At 46.3% G+C, this 14575-nt stretch overlaps 1 protein-coding gene across 5 annotated transcripts in view; it reads left to right on the forward strand.

Annotated features, from left to right (window-relative positions):
* The window catches only part of AMN (amnion associated transmembrane protein), a 75793-nt gene extending 61986 nt beyond the window's left edge, over positions 1 to 13807 (forward strand). For 4 of the 5 annotated variants that reach the window (XM_083437216.1, XM_083437218.1, XM_083437215.1 and 1 more), the window contains exons 8-12: positions 3731 to 3813; positions 6341 to 6527; positions 7013 to 7175; positions 10987 to 11107; positions 13379 to 13807. In XM_083437216.1, coding sequence (XP_083293342.1) covers positions 3731 to 3813; positions 6341 to 6527; positions 7013 to 7175; positions 10987 to 11107; positions 13379 to 13492 — 668 coding nt within the window. In that variant the 3' untranslated portion in view covers positions 13493 to 13807. The remainder of the gene's footprint in view (positions 1 to 3730; positions 3814 to 6340; positions 6528 to 7012; positions 7176 to 10986; positions 11108 to 13378) is intronic. The other variant, XM_083437217.1, reaches the window with a different exon arrangement.
* Positions 13808 to 14575: the final 768 nt, after the last annotated feature.

The raw sequence follows: 14575 nt of genomic DNA on the forward strand, positions 1-14575 counted from the left end.
GGCACCCACTTGAGAGGAGCCAGAACTGCACCCTGGCGTTCTCCAGCTGAAAAAGAAGAAGCACTGACTCTAAGCCATGGATGGGGAATCTTTTTCAGCCCGAGAGCCATGTGTAACGTTTGGTGGCCACGTTCAAGTGATGGATGGGGCCAGAAGCAAAATGGAGTAATGAATATACATTGGTATCTTGGTTCTCAAATGTAATCCGTTCCAGGAGTCTGTTCGACTCCCGAGACGGTTCCAAAACCAAGGTGCAGGTTCCGACTGGCCGCAGGAGCCAATCGGAAGCTGCATCAGTCATTCGGCTTCCGAAAAACGTTGCAAAACTAGAACACTCACTTCTGGGTTTGTGGCATTCGGGAGCCGATTTGTTCGTGAACCAAACCGTCTGAGTACCAAGGTACCACTGCACATAGTACAGCAGGCTAGTTTCTGCAACACACCCTTCTCTATCCTTTGTGCAGGCAAGAAGGAGGCATTATCAGAGTTCAAGGATATATTCCACCCAGGGAAAAACATTGAAGGAAGGTGCAAAGTCGGGTTTGTGAGAGCCAAAGCATGGAGAGAAGGGTTGTGGTTTGGAGTACCAATGGTCTTGGAGGGGCACATTTGGCCCCCCGAGTTTGAGTTTCCGCACCCTTGGTTTAAGCGATCTAAGCGTGGAGATTCAGTCTGGGCAGAATTTAGCATTTGGGAGCGGGAGCAACGATGTGGTAGGAAGACAGGTCTAATCTGAGAAGTAGTAGTGTGGAGATGTGAAGGGGAAAGAATAAGCCGATGTGAGTTGCTCCAGCTGTCTGTAAAACGGTGCCCCTTGCAGAGAGGAAGCCAAGTCCCATTAGCATTGATAGAGCAGCAAATTAAATGGATCAGAGTCCCTGTAGAACAGCCGCGGCCGCATCGACTCTTTCCATGAAAACGGCACATTATAGCTGTCTTGCGCTTTGCATTGGGTGGAGGCAGAAGACATTGAGACATAGTGTTGTAAACAAAATCTGCCCTTATTCCCTTATGGGGTACACAAGAGCCCTTATAGAGTCCTTTGTAGGTTCTCCATCGGTCGGAGAAAATAACAGAGGCCAACCAGAGAATACTGAGAAGCAAAGCAGCTTGTAAGCTTGATCTTTATTGAACTGTTGCAACAGGGTGCTCTCCTCACACACAGCGGAGGAGCAGAGGAGGACCCAGAACAAAGGTGTGCCTGCCCTTATATAGACATTTTAAATTCCCTGCCCTGGATCTCAACACCACCCCTCCATGCATCATAAATATATCACAGAAGGGGTGTAACCCAAGACCACCCCCCAGATACATCATACCTACATCACATTAAAGGCGGTCTACAACAGAAATCTGAGTGCGTTGTTTATCTCCTGTCTGGCAAGTTACCTGATTGCCTTTTCTAGTAGTCTGGCCATTCCTTTGAGATGGTAATCACTTAATTCCCGAGACAATGGGAAGGTTCCCTCACCCCCTCCGTCCTGGCAGAGAAACATTTGGTCAGTTTGGGAGTCAAAATGGTTTCAGGACTGTCTTCCTGTGCTGCTTCAGACATGTGGTTTATATATTTATGTACATGTTTGCTTGGTACATTTATGAACATTTATTATTTATATAAGACCTTAAAATTTTATTACAATAGGAAGGTGGCCGATACAGAGTCCATCTAGCTCAGAATTGTCTGCCCTGATTGGCTGGGGCTCTCCAGGTTTCAGGCAGGGGTCTCTCCCTCCCGGCTTCAGCAGATGATGCCAGGGATTGATCTTTTACCTGCTAGGTGTGCATGCACATTAATTCATCTCACATGAAGCTGCCTGAAGCTTGGGCTGTCCCTTCCTTCTTTTCCATCCTGTGCCCATCTGTCCTGGGCACAGGACTTTGCCAATACCTCCCACCTGATCCATTTACCTGCAAATGCAGTGGAAGCGCACCTGGGACCTTCAAAGCATGTTCATCACATATGAGCTACGGAGTCCTCGCCTTCTGCATACCTTCTAAGATGGTGGCCTTGTAGGCAATTTGTTTGGATGGTTTTGCAGAAATAGCTGGTATAAGAAGGGCCACCCCTACAAATGTGGGGAACGTGTGAAGAGTATGCGTGCATGGATCTCAAGTGCACACAGCCAGTACATTTCCGAGCACAATTCAAAGTGTTGGTGCTGACCTTTAAAGCCCTAAATGGCCTCGGTCCAGTATACCTGAAGGAGTGTCTCCACTCCCATCGTTCTGCCCAGACACTGAGGTCCAGTGCCAAGGGCCTTCTGGTGGTTCCCTCACTGCGAGAAGCCAAATTACAGGGAACCAGGCAGAGGGCCTTCTTGGTAGTGGTGCCCGCCCTGTGGAACGCCCTCCCATCAGATGTCAAAGAGATAAACAACCAGACTTTTAGAAGACATCTGAAGGCAGCACTGTTTAGGGAAGCTTTTAATGTTTAATAGACTATTGTATTTTAATGTTCAGTTGGAAGCTGCCCAGAGTAGCTGGGGAAACCCAGCCAGATGGGCGGGGTGTAAATAATAAATTATTATTATAATATTATGATTAGGTGGAGACCTCTGGAGAGAGCAAAAGGGTATCTAGTCAACCACCTGGTATGATGTAGGGTGATTTACCCAGCCACTCCTCACAGCTACAGCTCATAATGTGTCACCTGCAAGAGATCAGGTAGACTATAGAGGAGAGTTGCAGAAGAGTTAAGAACTGCAGCAAGTGAGATATGCTACCTGCTACAGGGCCAAGGGTACTCCAGGCCCCAGAAAGTCTACCTTGGGTTTTAAAAATAAGATTGGTGTATATAGCAGAGTTAAAAGCTAGAGAGGTGGAGCTACCAGCCCCTGTTCTGCCACATTCACACATCAAACACACAGAAGTCCCATTGGTAACGAAGAAAAGGTTCTTGCAGTTTCTTCAACTTTACGAGGATGGAATTGGATTCTAAGCCTACAAGGTGGGAGTTGGTTAATCATGGCTGCATCGTGAGAAAGAGAGAGGGTAGGGAGAGGGGGAATTTGGCCGGAATGTGTATTTTCCCTGGCTATCTGTTAGCCTCAACCCTGCCCTCTGCTGGGCTTAAGCTTGCAGCTTACACATATTTAACTTGTGCACATTATGCGTTTGGGGGAAATGCAATTAAAAATGGTGCTGAAAGGGGCCCACATCTGGGGGGGAGGGAAGGCTTTGCAATCCCACCTGCCATTGAACCCAATGTGTCTTGACTACAGTGGAACCTTGTGTTATGTACCGTCCCCCTTGCAAACACTGTGGGTTACAAGCTCTGCTAACCTGGAAGTAGATGCTCCTGGTTGCGACTTTCGCCCCAGGATGTGAGTGGAAGTCGCGTGCCGGCAGCGTGGCAGCAGCGGGAGGCTCCATTACTGAAACGCGCCACATGTTACGAGCGGTTTCGAGTTACAAACCGACCTCCAGAACGGATTGAGTTCGTAACTGGAGGTACCACTGTGTACACAATTTGGGCTTTAGGTGCAATCCCCAGAACATAACCCCTGTGTAAATTGCTGGCTTACTGTATCCAACGATCTAGAAGTGCCAGTTAGGATTGTAGGATTGCTCTGGGATTCACAGGGTCATCTAAAAACACGCACCACCCTGTAGCAACCAACTCAGCTGCTAGAGCTATGAATGGCCACCTATAGGTGGGAGGTTCATAGCAATTGCTAAACCAATGGTTATGTTTTCTTGCCTTCTTTCTTTTTTATATAAAAAACTGCAGGAGCCATCATTTCCTTGGAATATTCTGCTGGTTTTGAGATCGAGGTGTATCAGAACAGAATACTCCACACATTTCTCAGTTTGGTATGTTGTTCTTAGAGCTGCGCATGGTTTAGGTGGGGCTGGAGGCCCTCAGTCCACCTGGGAGAAATCAGTATTGCCACTACACTTGAGAATGGGAAGAGACAGTTTAGAGGCCAGAGTCATATGCACCTGGCTGATAGGGGTCCAGCTAACTGCCCCAGATGACCCACAATTGTTGGTTCTGACTGACTTTGTATATTACCCGTCAGCAGTACCCTCAGGACACAGATATGACAAAACATACAGCGGAAGTCACATTGTCATCCTATAACAGCTTCAAAATATAGTTAAAGATAAGCAATTAGCAAACATCGAGAATCCATCTCAGATATAATAATAGGGGATAATATTTCTGAGGCCACACCCTCTCCCCTCAGGCCACACCTCTTTCCCAGGCCACACCCTCTCCCTATAGGCCACACCTCTTTCCCAGGCCACACCCTCCCCCTCAGGCCACACCTCTTTCCCAGGCCACACCCTCTCCCGAGGCCACACCTCTTTCCCAGGCCACACCCTCCCCTCAGGCCACACCTCTTTCCCAGGCCACACCCTCACTAGTCACACCCTCTTTCCCAGGCCACACCCCTCACCAGCCTTGCCTTGCAACCTTCCCGAGTGTTTTTGCCTGGCTGGAACGTGTCCTTGAGCTCTGATCGGGTCTTGCTTGTCTGGATGGAAGTTGTGCGAATGTATGTAGAAACTACTAGGCTACCTTAGAAAGATTAAAATTTACATTGGTTTCTCTGCCCACTTCCCCCCCCCCGGCTCTTCCCCTCTCTGGCACGTGGCCCCCAGAATGTTGCCCATGATGGAATGTGGCCCTTCAGCTGAAAAAGTTTCCCGGCTCCTGTTGTAGAGGCTGCTTCTTGCTTTTCAGACGGAAGGCAAGAGGCAATGTAGTATTCTACAACTGCAATTATTTGTTTTGCTGAAAGGCAATGGGTAAGGGTAGATCTTTAAATTCTGGGTACAGAAATGTCTCATCATGGCATGCTGACATGCGGACGAAATGATTACCAGCTTCAACGACACTTACATTAAAGGGCTAAAAAGACTAGTGTAATTCTTGCAGTGTCCAGATTACAAGACGTAATGCTGCGTTCTGTATTTGGACCAGCCTCACCTGGAGTCCTGTGTGTCCAGTTCTGGGCATGCCAGTTTTAAGAAGGATATTGGAAGGCGTCTTAGAGGAGGGGGAAAGAGATGGCTAGGAGACCACAGCTGAAGGACCTGGGTATATTTAACCTGGCGAGGAGATGATTAAGAGGTGATGTGATGGCCATTTATAAATATCTGAAGGGCTGTGACATAGAAGATGCAGGAAAATTTCATTTCTGCTCCTCTAGAGGACAAGACCCAAAACTACAAGAAAAGGGGTGAGGATGTTCAATAGTGGAATAGACTATTTGGGAAGGTGGTGGAATTTCCTCCATTTTTAAGCAGATGCACAATGGACACATTTTCAGTAGTGGACTTCCTAGTCCAGCAGAGCTTTGATGCCTCTGCCAACTTTATGACTCTGTGGTGAAGGTTTAGGTATGGGACTTAATCTAACACCCATCATTCCTGAGGTGAGGAGCAGCTGAGATGGGGTGATACTTGCTTTCCATGCCAAACAATTCCCGAATTCATCTCTTGCTACCTCCAATTAAAATCTCTGGGAAAGACCTTTGTCCAAGACTGTGGTGAATGTGGCCAGTCAGGGAAGAAGACAGTGGAGGTGCAAGTAGACCACTGTCCTCACTCAATCGCCTTCCTATTACAGTGGTACCTTGGTTCTCAAACTTAATCCTTTCCAGGTCTGCTCCAAAACCAAAGCGTTCCAAAACCAAGGCGTGCTTTCCCATAGAAAGTAATGCAAAACAGATTAATCCATTCCAGACTTTTAAAAATAACCCCTAAAACAGCCATTTAACATGGATTTTACTATCTAACGAGACCATTGATCCATAAAATGAAAGCAATAATCAATGTACTGTACCATAAAATAAAACAGTATTGTAGATGATAAAAATTAAAATTAAAAAAAATTCTTACCTGCACTGATGATAGGCATCTCTTGGATAAGGGGCTTTTATCCATTTCCACAGTCACACAATCAATCAATCAATCAATCAATCAGTAGCTGAACTAGGATCCACACAGTCACAAAAACAAATTAACTGGAAAAGTCTCAAAACTAAAAACGCAAAATAAATAGCAAAAACAAAAGCACCAAATATAAGCTCCAAATATTACCTCAGAACACTGCAATTGGAAACGGAAGGCTTGAATTACAATGTGGGGGGGGGGGCGCAAATTAGCAGCTCAACAGGAAACACAGGGGGACTCAAAACGGAGCACGTTCAACTTCCGAAAAAGGGTTCGAAAACTGGAACATCTACTTTCGGTTTTGCAGCATTCAGGTTCCAAGTTGTTCGTGAACCAAGCTGCTTGAAAACTGAGGTGCCACTGTACAGAGATTCTACCGGGCACACCACAGCAGACATGGTGACTGTGTTCCGTGTGTTGTTTGTGTTTTGCAAAGCCCAAGAACGCAGGAATTCAGGCGGCTGTGTCAAAGGTGCGTGAGCGGCAGACTTTCCTGGGAACGATACCACGTAGCTCAGCCTCATTCATCCAGATTGTACTGGTCGACAACAGGACCGGATCTGAGACGGGGACTCAAGCCGAGCAACTGGCCCAGGACATCGTGAAGGATATAGCAGAGCATGGTAAGGCTTGCCAGCCCCTTGCTACTCCAGATCCTTGTTCCACTGGTCTTGTGTGAAGCATTTTGCCCTGGGCAGCAATCTGTGCCTTGACAGTGTGGCAGGGATGTGTGAATTTGTGGCTTTCAGTTTCTCTCAAGTTCAGTTCTCCACATTTCTGCATGACTTACAATAACAATTTATAATAATAATTTTGTTATTTATTCCCCAAAATATAGTCCTGTCCCCCACAAGGTCTGAGGGACAGTGGATCAGCCCGCTGCTAAAAAAGTTTGCTGGCCCCTGCCTTAGATCATTGGTCCACCCAGCCTCATATTGTCAACTCTGGGGATGCCAAAGATTGAAGCTGAGATCCTTCCCAAATTGGGCAACTTCATTCTCATGGGGGAAAGATGTACTAAAGTACTGTGAAAGGAATCTGGTTGAAGCTCCATGCAAACTAATTGGACACCTCATCAGGGCGGTAACATTTTGCTTGGCTTTTGCAGGAGTGCCGTTTGGCATTGCGGTGAGGACCCTGCATGCAGCCACTGGCAGTAACCGGAGTACTCAAGAGGCTGGTGCTACAATTGCTGGGACAGTCGTCGTTCTGTTCCTTGTCTTGCTGCTCTTGGGAGCTGTCCTGCTACTCTACAGAAAAGGCACTTTAAGGTAACAGGACTGGGCTACATATTCAGTGTGCGGTATGGTATTTCAGGAACCGTATGTACCATGGAAGAGCACATATAAATGCTCCTCTGCGATTTTTTACTTTTTTAAAAAAATCCTTGCGTGCAGAAAACAAGCATGTCAGGAAGAAGGCAAGGTTGGAATTTTGCCCCTTGGCATGCCAGGTTTTGATAGGTTCTCAGGCCCACCCAGACATACAATGCAAAGTAATGTCCAGCATTCTCCAGCAGTCATCAGATCTGTTGCTCTCCCTTTGGTACGAAAGTTCATCATTCAGTATGAAAACAAAAACTCCCATGGAGCTGGCCTTGTGTCAGGGGTGAGCTAGCAATAAATCACAAGGACTAAGTGAAGTTAACTCATTATAAAAAGAAACAAGGCCTGCTCAGGAGTGTCAGGCCTAACGAGCTCAGCAACTCTCATTCATAAGTCTTGCCCCTATGAGACAGTTGTGGAGGCCGAAGATCCCTGCCTTCCCTGAGCTGCCGAAGTCTCTTCTTCCCCTGAGTCCTTCCCAAGTCATCTGAGACTATGCCAGCACGGCTGTCTCTGCTCCTCCCTCTTCATACTTCTCCTGGTTCTGGGAGACCAGGGGAGAGGGGAGCCTTCTAAACTAAAAATTCCCAAACAGTGTAACATTCTTCCTGGCGTGCTCTGGTCCATGGGGTGCCTGGCGTGCTCTGGTCCATGGGGTCATGAAGAGTCGGACACGACTGAACGACTAAACAACAACAACAACAACAAATAACATTCTTCATAGGGAAGTTACTCCAACCCCAGAGTGGCTGGGGCAACCCAGTCAAATGGGTGGGGTACAAATAATAAACGTTGTTGTTGTTGTTGTTGTTGTTGCTGCTGCTCTTTTGCGAACCTCTTCCAGCTCTGCAATATCCTCATTGAGTTGACCAGAACTAGACACACACACACACACACACCGTATTTTTCGCTCTATAAGACGCACCAGACCACAAGACGCACTTAGTTTTTGGAGGAGGAAAACAAGAAAAAAAATATTCTGAATCTCAGAAGCCAGAACAGCAAAAGGGATCGCACGCAGTGAAAGCAGCAATCTCTCTTGCTGTTCTGGCTTCTGGGATAGCTGTGCAGCCTGCATTCACTCCATAAGATGCACACACATTTCCCTTTACTTTTTAGGAAGGGAAAAGTGTGTCTTATAGAGCAAAAAATACGATATATATATTAAATTTTCTAATATACATTTCAAAATATTCATTTAAACAACCTTAATCAATGACTTCCCTTCTTCTCTTTCCGTGGTTCATTTTGCAAACCATGTTGTTGTTTAGTTGTGTCCAACTCTTCGTGACCCCATGGACCAGAGCACGCCAGGCACTCCTGTCTTCCACTACCTCCTGCAGTTTGGTCAAACTCATGCTGGTAGCTTCGAGAACACTGTCCAACCATCTCATCCTCTGTCGTCCCCTTCTCCTTGTGCCCTCCATCTTTCCCAACATCAGGGTCTTTTCCAGGGAGTCTTCTCTTCTCATGAGGTGGCCAAAGTATTGGAGCCTCAGCTTCAGGATCTGTCCTTCCAGTGAGCACTCAGGGCTGATTTCCTTCAGAATGGATAGGTTTGGTCTCCTCCAGCACCATAATTCAAAAGCATCAATTCTTTGGCGATCAGCCTTCTTTATGGTCAAGCTCTCACTTCCATACATCACTACAGGGAAAACCATAGCTTTAACTATACAGACCTTTGTTGGCAAGGTGATGTCTCTGCTTTTTAAGATGCTGTCTAGGTTTGTCATTGCTTTTCTCCCAAGAAGCAGGCGTCTTTTAATTTCACGACTGCTGTCACCATCTGCAGTGATCATGGAGTCCAAGAAAGTAAAATCTCTCACTGCCTCCATTTCTTCCCCTTCTATTTGCCAGGAGGTGATGGGACCAGTGGCCATGATCTTAGTTTTTTGATGTTGAGCTTCAGACCATATTTTGCGCTCTCCTCTTTCACCCTCATTAAGAGGTTCTTTAATTCCTCCTCACTTTCTGCCATCAAAGTTGTGTCATCTGCATATCTGAGGCTGTTGATATTTCTTCCGGCAATCTTAATTCCAGCTTAATTGCATACTATACATCCCTGAATATTTTGTGTGAATTAAACCATTCAGTAATCCATTGTTACATTCATCAAAACTTATTTACACTGTTGAATTTGTCTTAATGCTGCCAGCATTTTTAAATGAACACAGTTTTCACCCATACATTCAGTAAGCATTTTCCAGTCTTCTTTGAACATACATTCTTCTTGTTCTCTTATTCCATGTTAAATCTGCAAGCTCTGCGTATTCCATCAGTTTATGTTGCCATTCTTCTTTGCTTGGGACCTCGCTCGTTTTCCAGGCAGTTTTGCTTTCAGACCTTTCCTAACCATCTCTAGCATGGAATTGGACCCCTTTTTGCAGCTTCTGCACATCTCAGCATTGTATACATGGCCAGTGGCTCTCCAGGATCTCAGACAGCGACCTCCCCCTTCCCTGGAGATAACTTAGATTGAACCTGGGACCTCCTGCATGCAGAGTAGACGTGCTAGCCATTGACAGATCCCAGATCTTTCTATGCCTATGCATAGGCGGGTTGATGGAGAGTGTTATGTACTGAAGTTCTCACCCCGGGCCAGCAGGGGGATACTGTAGATAGTTATGCAAATGAAGGATCGAAAGTGACGTTCCGTGATTGGATAGTTTTAGAAAGTTGCTGCAGTAACGCGGTACTGGAGCTCTATATAAGCAGGCTGACTGAGCCCTTCAGATCAGTTCTGTTATGGCCTCTGAATAAACAAGAGCTGTTTGAAGAATCGCTGTGTCGTCTGGTATGTTCACCCACAACTTAACTCTCCCCCTGCTGGCCCAGGGGGAGAACTTCAGTACATAACAGAGAGAGCTTGCCAGGCAGCCCTTTCCTCTGCCCTAGATTGACCTGCTTGCTCATCGCCATTCTGCCGTTTCAGTAGACTATATAAACACATGCTGCAGATATCCGGTGGGCATAGAGGTTGTCACGGTGCGTGCGTGCCCCTGGCAAGCTTCCAGCTGAAGTCCCAAATGCTCCTTCTATGCGCTCTCAGGGGTAATCCCCGTTCTCGGTGTGTTCCACCAGCTGGCAAACCAATGCGCCATGCTCTGTGCGCTTGGGCTGTTCCTGTTCATTAGTGCTAGCCGTCCCCCCCCCCCCACACACACACCAGGCAGCAAAGCTCCTGGGCCTTGCTTGCTTTCCTTGCTAGTGTCAAGCTGATTAGCATTTCCCAGCAATAAAACAGGAGCTTCGTTTAATTTCTAAATAAAACTCCAAACTTCCGTTGCTGAGAATATAGCATGCATTTCCCTGTGGTGTGGATTTGGAAACTGGGTTTTCTATTGAGACAAAATGTCCTCTCTCTCTCCCTTTCCCTCCTTTTTTTTTTTTAAAGGCAGGAGGTGTTTGGAGGAAATCTTTTTGTAAATAGAGGATCAGAGCAACCAGGCAAGGAACCTTCCTGTTCTGTGCCAATTTGCATTATCGGTTGTCCTGAGAAAATGTTCTTTGAAGTCACTACAGCCTGTTGGTTTGTGACTATAATCAGGTGGTGAGTAAGAGAGTGAATTGAGTTTGAAATGGTCAACAACTCGAGACAAGAGAAGGGTCTCTAGGCTCATTTCTCCTTATCCCAGGTTAAGCAATCATGTAAGTTATGGGACTGTCGTCATCAATGGTGTTTCAGTTTCATGGTCCCTTGTTCAAACATACACACTATGTTGTTTGTGCTGATTTCAAGTCATTTCTCCTTCTACAGATCTCTCGCGTCCGTTCATTTTACCTCCTTGTGGAGCCGAAAAGGGGACCTGGATCTTTCAGGAGAAACAGCCGACAAGGGGTTTGATAATCCCATTTTTGACACACCATGTGACCCAGTGGTAATAATTCCACCTTTATGTAAATCATCATCTTGCAACAGTAGCTCCTTCTGCATCGTCTTAGCACAGAGAGAAGGCTGCTGTGCAAGTCAATGGCTCCCCAAAATGAACGGCTATGAAGTTGCACGAATGCCCGGTTGCAGCTTATGTTCGTAGGGTAGCTTGCAGCAAAGCCAGGGGATTCTTTTAAATGGCAGCGGGGTGGGGGGTGGTTAGATAGTAACCCCCCTCAGGGCAGGGGTCAGCCCCCTTGTATGGTGCAATGCACATTTCATGGCACTGTAGAAATAAATAATGAAAGTGTTAAGAAAGGATTTATATTCCAAGTGCTCAACAAAGATCCTTCTGTGCACCTGGACGCTTCCTCCCAACCACCCCCTTTATCCTGATTCAGAGACTCCAGAATCCTATAGACTCATTTCTGTCACTGGGCAAGATGCTAAAATATTTTCTGATATTTGAGCTAATAGATTGGCAAATATATTACCATACTTTTCGCTCCATAAGACGCACCTTTTCCCTCCTGAAAAGTAAGGGGGAATGTGTGTGCGTCTTATGGAGCGAATGCAGGCAGGAGGCTCTGCTCAGCGCTCCCTCTAAAGAGCTGCATGGAGCTGTGTGCGGCTCTTGGGGGCTTTTCCCCAAGGAGGGAGAAGGGCAGCCCATCAGTCCCCTCTCCCTCCTCCGGGAAAAGCCCCCAAGAGCCACACACACACACTCCACACGGCTTGTGAAAGGGAGCACTGAGCAGAGCCTGTATGCATCCCAGGCTCTGCTCAGTGCTCCCTTTCACGAGCCGTGTGGAGCGTGTGTGTGGTGCTTGCAGGCTTTTCCCCGAGGAGGGAGAAGGGCAGCCCATCACAGCCAGGTACCTAGTATAATCCGTGCAGGTCAAGCAGGTTTCATTAAGCATAGGCATATAGCAGTTCCTGCATGTAAGATGCCGAACGCAGTATATTACGGAAAACGGTAGAGAAATCCATGTGTGATCGCTTCATTAGATGCTCATAAAGCTTTTGATAAAATGCTTGGGAATTATTTGTACCTCCTCCTCTCTCAAAAGAACTTCGACGATGGCTTTAGATTAGCGTCACAACCTTTATATACTAATAGCAAGGCAGTAGTTAGGGTTAATGTACACGACTCTTCTACTCTGTAGATGTACAGAGAGGTACAAAGCAAGGCTGCCCTCTGCCCCTGCTACCTTTCATGTTTGCAATGGAGCCACTTGCAAACACTGTTCAAAATAATAATAAAATCAACGGTGTTATATGTAACGGTCAATCCTATCCACTCAATTTGCTTGCTGATGACATAGCTCTGGTGGTCTCTGATCCAGAAGTGTCGCTAATGGAGGCCATCGGGGAAATTAAAGCGTTTGTTAGATTTGACTGGATTGAGAAATAATAAAACAAAATCAGAATGGTTGCATCTGAATGTACCAGTTGATTTACAAGATGAATTAAGAGAGAAGACAGGCTTTCAGATCTGTCCACGACATATTAAATATCTTGGAATTCACCACCCTTCCACATTCTTCGTTCCAGCAGTCCAGGCTGGAAGATTCCAAAACCCACCAAGCTGTAGATTTAGGACTAAACCACATGTAACGTTGAGCACATCATCATCAGCAACCCCCCCCCCCCATTTGTTAAAAAGCAGCAATCAGGATCAGGAGGTAGCTTTGATTTAACCATTTACATGCACCACAGTTGCTTTCTGGATTGAACCCCCCCCCCCCCAAGCCAAGAAAGAGTGCAATTGTGAACAGCATGCTTAACACAGCATGCAGTTTGGTCCTTAGAATAAAGCAAAGATAGGGAAAAGGTTTTGTGCAGTATAAGCAACTTTGCATATATATATATATATATATATATATATATGCAGGTTTTGGTGTCCTCGGGTGTCTTCCCGTGTAAAAGTTGGGGTGTCTAGGCGTCGAAACGTCGCCTAGACACCCCAACTTTTACACGGGAAGACACCCGAGGACACCAAAACCTGCATTCCTGTACCCGTGAAAATCTACGAAAGCATATATATATATATATATATATCCCCAGATATCCAGCTTTTCTTAAATCAGAAGTGGGTTATCATGTGCACAGCAAACGAACAGCCTTGAGCATTGCTTTGTGAAACGTAAGTGCTGCGTTGACAATATGGATTCATCTGAACCCATAAGATCGACTTTCTCTTCAAAGGATTTAAGCTCCAGAGTTATATTTTGCACCAGCCGCATTAAACACTCTGGTCTCTCTCTCTCTCTTCTAGGCTTTAGCTGGTGCGTGCTCCGTGGAGGAGGAGGCACCGAAGGAGATGGCGAGCAAAAATAGCGAGCTCTATTACATTAATCCTTTATATGATGAAACGGAACTTTGTGCTTAACATCAAAGCTGTCAGAGGAAGACAATCCTGCCATCCTGTACTTTGCTTGCCGTTTCAAACAGGCTCAGCCACTGCGGAGACCGGCTCACCATCGCACAGCTCCTGCTCACTTCAGTGGGGACAGTGCAGAAGAATTCCCTGGTGATCGGCCCCCAAAGTTATTTTGACGCTGCCTTGTCTTTAAAATACTGCTTAATTTTCAAATGGGAGAGCATATCAAATTGCTGGGTGGTCCTCATGAAAATCAGAAAGGGTCCGCTAATTTTTTTCTCACCAGTAGTGGAATATGTGTCGTCACTGAATTTCAATAAAGAATGCCTATCGCACTAAAGCAATTAGAGCCTATTTCATATCATTTGCGCATTGCTAGTCCCTCCCATCCTCAAGGGAGAGCAGTGAGTGGAATGGCATCACCCAAGAACCTCTCCACCTGCCTGGTGACTGTGGAACACCCTCCCATCAGATGTTAAAGAGACAAGCAGCTAGCAGACTTTTAGAAGACATCTGCAGGCAGCCCTGTTTAGGGAAGCTTTTAATGTTTGATGCATTGTTGTTGTTGTTGTTTAGTCGTTTAGTCGTGTCCGACTCTTTGTGACCCCATGGACCAGAGCACACCAGGCACTCCTGTCTTCCACTGCCTCCCGCAGTTTGGTCAGACTCATGTTTGTAGCTTCGAAGACACTATCCAACCATCTCGTCCTCTGTCGTCCCTTCTCCTTGTGCCCTCCATCTTTCCCAACATCAGGGTCTTTTCCAGGGAGTCTTCTCTTCTCATGAGGTGGCCAAAGTATTGGAGCCTCAGCTTCAGGATCTGTCCTTCCAGTGAGCACTCAGGGCTGATTTCCTTAAGAAGGATAGGTTTGATCTTCTTGCAGTCCATGGGACTCTCCAGAGTCTCCTCCAGCACCATAATTCAAAAGCATCAATTCTTCGGCGATCAGCCTTCTTTATGGTCCAGCTCTCACTTCCATACATCACTACTGGGAAAACCATAGCTTTTACTATACGGACCTTTGTTGGCAAGGTGATGTCTCTGCTTTATTTTTTGCTTTTTGCATTACTGTATTTTAATATTTTGCATTA

This window comes from Podarcis tiliguerta (assembly GCF_965153285.1).
Source record: "Podarcis tiliguerta genome assembly, chromosome: 1".
Classification (NCBI taxonomy): domain Eukaryota; kingdom Metazoa; phylum Chordata; class Lepidosauria; order Squamata; family Lacertidae; genus Podarcis; species Podarcis tiliguerta.